The sequence below is a fragment of the Phytophthora infestans genome, genomic scaffold (assembly GCF_000142945.1).
Source record: "Phytophthora infestans T30-4 supercont1.14 genomic scaffold, whole genome shotgun sequence".
Taxonomy (NCBI): Eukaryota; Oomycota; class Peronosporomycetes; order Peronosporales; family Peronosporaceae; genus Phytophthora; species Phytophthora infestans.
Window position 1 is genome coordinate 2121940 of NW_003303745.1, and position 11178 is coordinate 2133117.

Consider the following 11178-nt stretch of genomic DNA (forward strand, 5'->3'; position numbering starts at 1 on the left):
TAAGAATACCCACTTGTATCTTGTCTTCTCGTCTTGGATTAGCTGAAAGTATTTCGCACCTCATGGCATTGTAATTCTCACATAACACACGTCAGACATCAAGCGTGCGCCACATTCCATCGCACGTTTGCCATATTGGCGCTTGAACATCATTCGCTTTGCTTTCGCCCCATCGCAAGTCATGCACATCAATGGGGTCCTCTTGAAGTCATTCAGCGAAAATGATCCACTCCTTCTGCTAGACCGCTCTTCACCAGTTTCTTCATTGCTGCTTTATTGAGATGGGCCAGTTTGTAATAACTAAATTGTCGTAGCAACTCAACCGTAGATGACATTTCTTATTACAGAAGAGGCACTTCCGGCTCTCCTTTATTCATGTTGCATTCTTACCATTTCCCCCTTTCGTTCTGAGCTTCTTCTCTGGGTTTTGTGGTACAAAGCGCTGTGTCTTCACTTTCGTAACTTTATTTTCTTCTTTGAAAAAAAACTTTTTTTTCTATGAGCAAAAAGGCTATTTTATTTTCAGAAGGATCAATTATATTCAAGGGCTTCTTTGTATTATCGACAGATGCTTTTTATTAAATGAATCACTTGCGCTCTTTTGGGTTGTATTGTCAACTAGGAGCTGATAATATTTGCAGTAATATTTGCAGTAATTGGGTCGTAATATGTGGTTTCGTATTGTTGACTTTAATAAGCTAACGTTATTTTCAGAGAAAGAGCAGGTATTGCTCTGTGCATTTTATTGACGACATTAACCAGACGATATTTCTGTAATAGAGAAGATGGCGCTCTTTGTAGTGCACTGTATACTATGATCTGACGTTTTTTTAGTATTAGAGTAGCCCTATTCCAGGCGATACAAATTAAAAAATTAAATCTAGAAAAAGCAAGCCTATTGTACGGGGTTTTCTAAGCCTTCCTGCATAACCCACTCTTTAATTTGTCTTCGATGCGCCCGTTCAAGAGTCTCCGGGTATCGTTAGGCCATGCCGCACTCGTCATTGACCGGATTAAGGCCGAGCTAAAAGCCGCAGAGCGCCTGCTCGTCGTCGCGACGTCCCGGCTATCAGATGGGCAGCGTTCGTCATCTTTTTGCCTCGGAATCTGAGTCCTAATTCGATTAAGAGACGGAAGGAACATCGACTCCGACCAAGGTCCAAAGCAATGTCTAACAACACTTCAAGTTCGATATAGGAAAATCGCCAGATTGGCTTGCGATGTTCCCTAGTATCAAGCAACGGAAGAATCGGTCACAGAGACTAAAAGGACATGAAGGGTTTTCAATCACAAAATACGCCGGCAAGATGGAGTGGGCCTCTCTGAGAATGTGCACAACGCTTGAGCAATTTCGGTAGCACCTCGAGTATGATTTGGGCTCGGATGCATTGTGGTTATGTCAGAATGTTATTCAACTTTCAGCACGAGCTACTTGTACGGTATTGCCATACAGATCCTCTTAAGAATGGAGAGGTTTCTGTCGGGATTATTTTCACGTCGAGGCGATTGTTTAGGACTGCTCCTAGGCAAGGACTAGGCCAACGTTTGATCGACAGATTCCCGGAAGAGCTTGGTGTGACGGATAATACTTTTAAGATCCATGTTGGCGGATGGACACTTGTTTTGTTCGGTACCGTTGCGGTACGCTACGCGGCACTGAACACGTATCAGCAGAAGTTCTACCCAATGGCTTTCATGTTCACTCGGACGGAAACAGCCTTTGCGTAGACTCGCCTTTTTACTGTCTGCAGGGACAAATGTGATTTGGTTTCTAGTGAAACTTTGGAGCTTAACTACGGATCAATGGATCACTCTGCCGCTATCGCAAGTGCTTTTCGCCAAGTCTGGTCTGACATTAAACGTCTGAAATGCTGACCACATTGGTACCGCAATGCAAGAGGCAAAATCTTTTTTTGTCTTCAAATAATCGTTACCAAGAAATCATTCAGCTGCAACTAGAAATAATTTTGCAAAGCGCGCTGGCTTGGCCAGTTCGATGGTTTATCCGAGCTAGTGGTCAAGAGCTGGGAGACGCTGGGTAAAGCTCAGTACGTACAGCTGCTTAGAGATGAAAACCTGACAGACCCCTCGGATTTGTAGTTCAATACTGCAAGTGACACTGCTGGAATGCTGCCAAACCAAAATTCGATTAAATCCCATAATTGAACAATCAAGGCCACGGTAGTAAGTCATCTTCGAGCAGCGACAGGGCACGTTCTGGCTGGAACTTTGCCTAAAAGCTTAGTCGAAAGTGATATGGACATCAGACTCTGAGCCTATCAGGCATTATGCGTCTGGCCTAGTGAGCGCACAAGATTTGCACATGGCTGTGGCTCTATGCGACAAAGACAATCACTACGCTACTCACAGACGATAGCTCAGACGGTCGGTCAACAGCATCCAATAATATTTTTTCAACGCCAAGCACTACATCGTACGCGATGACAACGACCACGGCTTTAGGCTTAACGGCAATCGAACCAAAACGCGCAAAGCCTTGCTCAGAGGTAAGCTCTAACAAAACGAGAAGGCGAAGAACATATAGCTGCGCTAATTGGCGATTCACGGCGTTAAATTGTAGAGCGAATTCCGCTCGAGCACGATTGGGACAACCCTTTCTGGGGCAACGACGAGATCAAAATGATTCGCCGTAAGTTCAAGTGGGAATGTAAGCGGTTTTACCAAACTTGCGGACCCTGCGCTCACGTTTTGACATGTCTACATCTCGTAGACCTCCTATACCTACATATTATGCTACGAAACCTACCGGATCTAAAGCCACCTGGACGACCTTGGAAAAAGACAAGATGCCTGGATCGTGACAGGCCTCGAAAGTCGCAGTGTGCTGTGTTCTCGCTGATCAAGAAGTCGGTGAATAAGCCCGCTAGTGGCATCTACGGGAGCATTATGATGGCCGATCATATATCTATCGACGAAGGCGAAGGAACATAGCTCAACCACGTTGGGAAAGCTAAGCCACCTTTCATGAAAGGCGGTAAACGATACTGGAACATCGAATTCAAGGAAGGAGAGGAAGCCAGCACCTTGGGGTTGAAGAACTGACAAGAGCGATTAACTACTCATACCAGATGGGACACAACATTGTACCCAACTAGAAGCGTACTCCGTTGCATGCCAGTAGGTGGATGTATATTGCATTTTTAGACTAGAAACATCAAACAGAAAAACTTAATATTCACACACAAAATACAGAAAAACCTTGCATAGAAACACTCGCGCTCCTAGCTCCATACAATTAAGCCCCTCAGCATACAATTAATCCTCTGACTTATAAGAAAAACCAGCATGTCATAAACAGAAGCCGAAATGACATGACATTGAAATTAGCCAAAAAAAGATCATAAAAAATCCGCCCCCTACTTCTGTACAGGATCCCGCGGCACACGTTTTGTTCGTCTTGGCCTCGCCAAGCAGAACGTTTGTTACAGTCGACAGGTCCGAGGCTTCTCCACCATTGTTGTTATGGCTAAACAGTCGTATGACATTGCGGTGTGAATCAATAACTCCTTGTAATACGACATTGACCATATCTTCTTCTATGATGGCTGCGTTCATATTCTCAATCTGACGTCTCTTGTCCACGATCTTATCTAAGGATTCCTCCATATTATCACCGGGTGTGAACGTTTCTGCGTAGAGGTCACGACGCAGCCAAATCTCACTTGCACAAGCACGTTTTGTCTTATCTTGCTCAAATAAGACCCACATCTCACGTACCTTCTTAGAGTCCCTCGGCAACATGCCAAAGTGCAACGCATAACGTGTGAGTTGGTTTCGTTCGCAGTGCTCTGCGGATCATTCGGATCATTCGGCCCGTCGGCAGCGACAGCATCCCAGTATCCATGATGTGACAGGTAGCCGTCGATTTGCGAGTGGTGCAGGTCAAATGCTCCTGGCTCGGTACTTCAGTGATTTCGTACCAATCACCCGTCTTGTATTCGCTCCCTACCAGCTCCTTCACCAGCCCCTGTTCGAAAGTTGCCAGCTCCTTGTTGTGCTTGTTGATCAGCCGGTTTCGCCGGTATAGTTACGAAACTCACTAAAACTGCCTTCCCTTCTCTTCCAAAGTGTCCTTGCACAAACCGGCCACGTCCAAATTAATACTCTTGTCCACCATGTGTTGGACATCCTACGAGAATCTCAAGTCTCGTCAGCACCAGAGTTGGGCTCCAGAGCTTTGAGTGGTGATGTTTCGCAGGAAAGCAGGAGGTCTTCTGATTAGCTTGGAGATTCAAAAGTGAGTGTAGCAATTTGTGTTGCATCGGGGAAAGCCTCGGCCAAAAACCTGTTTCGGTACTCAGTGACTACTGTGGCTCATACTGATGAGCAAGGAGGAATAATCATTTCTTGGGTAGCTTTACTGAGCCTTTCCAGCATCTTACTTTCTCCCTCATAGCCATAACCACTCACAACTAGATTCTCGTATATATTAAGTATCTAACTGGAATGACTAGCATCAACGATCTACTTTGTTGTCTTCAACGTGTTTACCGTTTGCTCGTTGATTTGTCGTAAATCAACGGAAAAAATGGGATTACGTGAATTATCAAGCACACAAATAGGCTCAAAGTAGTTTGAGTAGTGGTGATGTGTCATAGTGTTAACCACTATGCCAAACATCTCTAGTGTGTTACCCACCTCATTTGCCTAATACTGTAGAAAATTGCTCTGTCATATACCCGGTGCATACGTCTCTAGCCCACTTGATCTCCCTTAGCAGATTAACCTTGGTTTCCGTGTCAGGTTGTTCAAAGTTATTAAATGAATCGTTGTTGCCGCTTTGCTGGCTAACGGATAATATCAATAGGTTGACAGCTTGGTTATTTGGAAGAGATCAGGTTGATATCCGGGCGAGCCCTTTTTCTAAGGGAATGGTTAATTTAGTAGCTTTTGCCAGTTTAGTAGCCGACTTATTTTCAGCCAGTACTATCAATGTATCTATACTGTTACTGATTTGATTTGTCAAAACTACAATTGCTCCGTCTAAGCAAAAACCTGAAGCACTTAATATCTGGACATTTCCCGCCCATTTCCAAGCCCCGGCTAAATGGAAAGGCTTCGCGCACCTTATTCTGACGCAGAGCTTGACGCTGCCGTTCAAGAGGTGCTTTCGGGTCTCTTGCGAAGACAGCGAGCGACAAAGCCAAGATTCCCCATAACACGCTTAAGAAGTACGTCGCTCTAGCTCGAAAAGGGTTGCCCGGAAGCCCAACCGCCGCGATCCGTATCCCATGCTACCAGAAGATGCAAAAGAAAGCCTCCAAGACTGGGTGCTTGGGAGGCAGCAGGTCGGGCACCCTGTAAACCGCCACGACCTTCATGTGAAGGCGCAGCAGTGGCTCAGCTTGCTACGGCTTGTCGATGGAGGAAGGCTGGCTGATGGTATATGCATGGGTTTAGGCTGTAGCAGTTTATAAACTGCTTATAATACTAAACTGGCATAGATACGACTTGAGATAGCATTTACTTTCCCTAACCCTTAGCCTTCTGGGATCGATCAGACGAATCAAACAGAATAACGAAATTAAGCTAGATGTAGCCACTAAACTGACAAGTCCGTCAAACGAAGCGCCCAACTTGCAAGCCCCACAAACGCAGCAAAATTACAGCATTAATCAGTAAAACGTCACAAAAATAGCTGTGTGTATGCTCTTTTCAATTGCGCAAGTAACGGACAATTCCTCTTAAAGATATCGACCAAAGTGCAAGCTGCCTAAAGCGGCTACTAAATTGACCATTTCCCTTAGCGAACTTTGACACTGTAGTTTCTTTAGAGCATCTCCACCGGTAAGTGAATAAAGCTAAAGGTAAGTACTTTCCTGACCCAAAATAATATCGTGCAGAGAAGGCTTTTGCTCGTACCCCCCCGCACAGCCGAAGGGACGGGACTTCTGATCAAACTTGCGCAACACGTCGTACTTTCTGACTGTGCGTGTGTGAAATGAGCAAAACCATCTTATGTTTTTTGGTCCGGAATAAATTTACGTTTATCTGTAGTCACTTACCGGTGAAGATGCTCTAGTAGTTCGTAATAAAGATGTACAAGGTATCAGATAACACATCCTAGAATTTTTTTTGATTCGATACTGCTCGATTACTTGCTAAAATCCGATCAAATTAAGAAAATATGAATGAATGTACTTGATATTTTTACTGGGTGAAAAACACAAGACACGGTATGTGTGCAAATTCTAGTGTGTTAGGCCTCTTTCAATTGACAGATTTAACTGGCATCCGCCGACGATGGGTGGCTGGGTTTCCATATCGCCAGCCAATCTGTAAACAAACTGACATTTTCAGAGCAAGATCGAGAATTTAGACTCAACTCCCATTCATGATGCTCTATCATTTAATATGGTGTAATAGATGATCAAAAATCGTGATTTCTCGATCTTCTGATTTGGCTGATAGGGACTCAGTATTTCGTTCTGCACGATCGCTTACGCTGGAAGAACGTATTTGGCGAAAACTGCCAACACTTCACAAGATGAGTACATGTACTACCCTCGCTAAGCAAAAAAACGCACATCTCTATAAATATTTCTTGAAATCGTTCATTTCGGGGTATAAAATGTGCTGAGGTTCGCTGTACGAACGACTCTTGCACAAAATTGGCTTTTGTACTGGCAAGATGAAACAACACCATTTTTTTGTTTTGGCCATAAATACAAATGTAAATATCGGATTAATGCCGGCAGACCCGCAATGGAAACAGGGTAGCACAGAGATCACAGACAAACACACATTGTTTGACTTTCTTGTCTTTTATTAAAATGGTGGACGCTCAAACGTCTGCGGGAAATTGATGCTGATCATGCATGCACAGAACATTTCTTGCGATATTTAATAAACAAAGAAGCCTAAAGTGACAAGCTTTACGCCAGAATGCAGCTTGGAATGCAAATGAGTAAAAAGGGCATTGCTGATTGTAATACTAAAGTTTGTAAGGAATAAAACATCTGATGCCATATGTCAAGAACATAGCCTCGATTTTTTGGGCGGAACGAAAGACACGCACTTTTCGATTAAGTGTAGCATGTGCATTTGAGCAGATATTCAAGGATGATTATGACTACTTAAAAGAAGAAATCGTTATCTTTCCAACAAAAAAAAGCTCATATAAATTGGGTAATTGGGTGAGAAGTTGTGAAGGGGCAATGTTTGGTGTTGGGTTTCATCTTGCCAGTACTGTACAATACCTGCAGGAGTCTTTATACGGAGTCCCATATACGGAGTCCCATATTCCCCAGCCTGAACATATTCGCAGGCGTACGTGATCCGCGAGGTACGTGAAGCATATTGAGGCCTACCCTTCTGCAAACGCTGAAAAACAGATTCTACCTAGAACGGTAGAATAGCTGGGCATCATTGACTTTAGCGAATGACGTCTCAGCTTACACAATTACGCGCGAGGGGCTGGCAAAAGCACTCGACGTGTGGTTCACTGAGCGGAGTAGCATCTCCTCCGGCCATTATAGCACAACTTCGCGCTCTATTCTCGACCAGATACCTAATAACAAACAAACTGTCTTCATATGAACACATACAATGAGGTAAATCCAATCAGTGCATGCATGCACCCCTAACGCAGCATTTCCAGAGTGTTCGCACCTCAGCTACACCCCCGCCCCCTCCTTTATCCCTTAATTTAGAGGGTCTTTAATCTTCTCGTAGGCTCGCCACGTTCTCCTTGTTCTGCAGCACTATGTCGCTTATGTCGGTGAGGTTTCTTCTGCATTGATTGGGAGGGGGGGGCGGGGCGGGGAAGCTTAGGCAATGGCCATTTCGGCGAGAAAATCGAACTTGACTGGGATTGTGTGACAACCAGAGGTCGCAAACGTAAATTACCGGCTAACTGTACCCGTCCGAAAGCCCCGGTCATACCTTTTTCATTTTTTACATAAATTATATGTAATTTTCGGCTAGCCGATCGCTAATTTCAGCGTCCGAGCGGTTGCCATGGTCATCTAAAACTCGATTGAAATACCATTTTCTTATTTAATATATCTGCTCAAAATAAGCTACCTTCTCTCGGTTAAAGGCGCGAGCTGGCACCAAAATTCTTAATAAAGTAAAACATGCAAAAAAAAACACTTCGAATTATCATCCTGTGATGTGCTCGGCCAAGTGAATCACCATTTCCAATTACAGCGCTTGACACAAGAAAAGTTACTCGGAGACTTGGAGTTGCCTGCGAAAGAGGGCGTTACGCACTGTCAGCTCTGTGAGACGCGGTTCGGGTTGTTCCATCGTCGGCGGCTGTGTCGAAAGTGTGGCAAAGTCGTCCAACCATAACCAACCGATCCTAGAAGTCGGTTACCTGTACCCGTCCGTTTTTCAGAGAGGCAAACTATCGGTTAGCCATACCCGTCCGTGGTTACGGTTAGATATTACCCACTGGTACGGATAACCATTTGCGACCTCTGGTGACTAGTGGTTTTAACGTTCACCGTTATCTTCGCGACAATTGCGTAACGTTATCTGGGGTTTCCCGAAGCGATAGCGATGGAATAACGATACGTATTTTAATTGGCTAAAATGAATTCTTTATTCGGATTGGCTAACGTACTATTGTCGACCTGCATTTGCTCACTGCTGCCGACGGCACTAAGACCTAACTGTTACACGGTTTTTTTTTTAATGACTACAAGGCAGCCAGTAACCAAGCCCAACACCACAGAGCAGGTATCCGCCATCCTCAAATAATGTAGCGAGCGCAACATGCCGGTGGTGACGCTGGGGGGCAACATGGGCCTGGTGCGTGGCAGCGTTCCAGTGCACGACGAAATTGTGCTGTCAGTGACGGCGATGAACAACGTGGTGTCTTTCGGCGAGGAGTCTGGTGTTTTGGTGTGCGCTAGTGGATGCATTTTGGAGAATCTTGACAATTAAGTTGCCAGGCAGGGCCTTTAAATCTTTGAGCAAAGGGTACTTGCAATGCTGGTGTGCTGTGGCTACAAACGCTGGCGCCCCTTGAATATGGAACACGTCGCGGCACGGTGCTGGGTACCGGAGACGTTCTGGCTAATGGTATGGTAATTGACAGCTTGAGCACGATGCGCAAGGACAATACTGGCTACGATATGAAGCAGGTACTTATGGATTGGATGATATGCTCCCTGTGGTTACATAGGTGTCGATCCTGATTTTACGTCGCTCTGTTGGTGTGTGACGGCATCGAAGCTGGCCGAAAGATATTTGTGGAAGCAAAGAGAACTTAGGTGAAGTGCTTTACGCGGTTAAATTTATGGATCATCAATCCCTAAATAGACTCACAATCTGGACAACCGACCCTCTCGAGACGCCAATCCTTACGCGCTAATTGGTATGACGTGTTACGACATAAAGAAGCTGAAACAAACCTTGAGGACGTGCAAAGCTCCGCGTTCTTGTTGATTACACTGTGACTCAAGACGAGGCGCAGGCACAAATACTGTTTGTACTACGCGCATATTTTAACGCTCCTCAGTCTCGCGACTACGTGAACAAGTCCAATAAACCAGTACTACAAGATTGTACATAGTTTCTGAAATAAAAAATCAAGTTACCGTACTAATTTACTATCAACCTGACATCGCTTTGCTGTGACTGTGTTGCTGGCAGTTTAAAATGCTCGTTCGGATGGGACTGACGTAAATTTCACTTCATCATTCGGTCATACAACAATACCGGAATGTTACCCGCCATCTTCGTCACTGTTATCACTTTGCTCACTGGAAACATTGTCATCATTCTCTTCGTAATTTTCGCTGACAAACAAAGTATCGCGAATAATATCGGGGGCTAACGAGCAGCGCCTCGTGGTGACTACATTTCCGCTTTTTGAAAATGCACGTTCGGACGGCACAGACGTTGCTATACACCCGAGCCACTTTCTAGCCAAAGCCGATACGATCGGGTATTTAGTTCGTCGTTTCGCCCACCAGTCCAATACGTCAGTAGTAACAGGAGTTCCATGTGCATCTCTTAAATATTGCCGGACTTGAGACTCGCACTCGTCTTTCAGCATATCGTCGGCAACACTGAGCGGTTCTTCCACATACTCGTCCATCCCACCGCTAAATACGTCTGTCAGCCAAGCTACATTTTGCCTCGTTAAGCCGGACTGGGGTACTGAATCGCTGGCTACCTGCGCAGCCTCGTTGTAACTGGATTTGTTTGTATTTATCTCTTTTGCCATCTCAAAAGCTGCAACTTTGAGTCGAGATACAGCAAGTGTAGATTCACCATGACTCAAGTGCTTCAGCTCGGCTGACCGTGGGTCCAGCACTGAAATCCACAGCAAATCCGGCGGTAAGCTGTCCTTAAACCGCTTGGAAAAGAGCTCTATGTACGTTTCTCTGACTGAATGCATTAATGTCTCCACTCGAGGACCAAATTCTTCGTTAGCAACAGATCGAATGATCGGATCAAAAATATTGGCGTTGTTTAGCTTCCTCTCGATTGACCGAAGTACTGGAACGGCAATTACCAATGTAGGGTACTTCTGTCCTCCCAAACCATCGGTAGCTTTGGCGAAAGGCTCAAGTAATGTGACTAAGCACCGAATCGTAAGCCAGTCCTCGACCGTAGGGTGTGCGGAAGTGGGGTAAGAAAATTCACCAGTCCTAGCCGCCAGATCAAAAAAGGCAGCTAGTGCACTGCGTAACTCTAACATACGTAAGAGCATGGCGTATGTGCTATTCCAACGAGTAGCACAGTCGGTCTTAGGAAGAAGTTCTTTACTTTGAAGGCTTTTCAGGCAATCGGATCCTTTTACTGAACGACTGAAGAACACTGCAAGCTTGCGAAACTTTTCAACAACTCCACGTAATTTCTCCAAATCTGAACGAGAAGATTCACAAGACTCTGCGATATACCTGTCAACTTCTTCGCAGGCCTCCTGTTCGAGTGCATCATCGAATTCACCATCCGTCTTTGCTGCCGCTAGCATTTCTTTAGATGTTTTGTCAGCTTTTTTCTTGACAATTCCAGAGCCAACAATTAGGTGCAAACAATGCGCTAAGTATGACATCGAGTCGAGATGGAGCAAGGCACAGGCTTTAACTCCGTTTGATGCACCGTCACGCAAAAATTTGACGCACTTATTAGTCTGTAGACCCCACTCCAGCATGCTTTTCTCCAATGAGTCTGCAATGTGGTAAGCATCGTGCTTTC

The 11178-nt window shown here is 45.0% G+C and overlaps 1 protein-coding gene across 1 annotated transcript; it reads left to right on the forward strand.

Annotated features, from left to right (window-relative positions):
• Window positions 1–1220: 1220 nt before the first annotated feature.
• Window positions 1221–3063, forward strand: PITG_09319 (uncharacterized protein; the record flags this gene model as incomplete). The annotated part of the gene is made up of 6 exons (XM_002903556.1): window positions 1221–1312; window positions 1515–1641; window positions 1993–2048; window positions 2464–2507; window positions 2582–2650; window positions 2972–3063. The coding sequence occupies 6 exons, from the start codon at window positions 1221–1223 to the stop codon at window positions 3061–3063; spliced, it is 480 nt and encodes a 159-aa protein (XP_002903602.1).
• Window positions 3064–11178: the final 8115 nt, after the last annotated feature.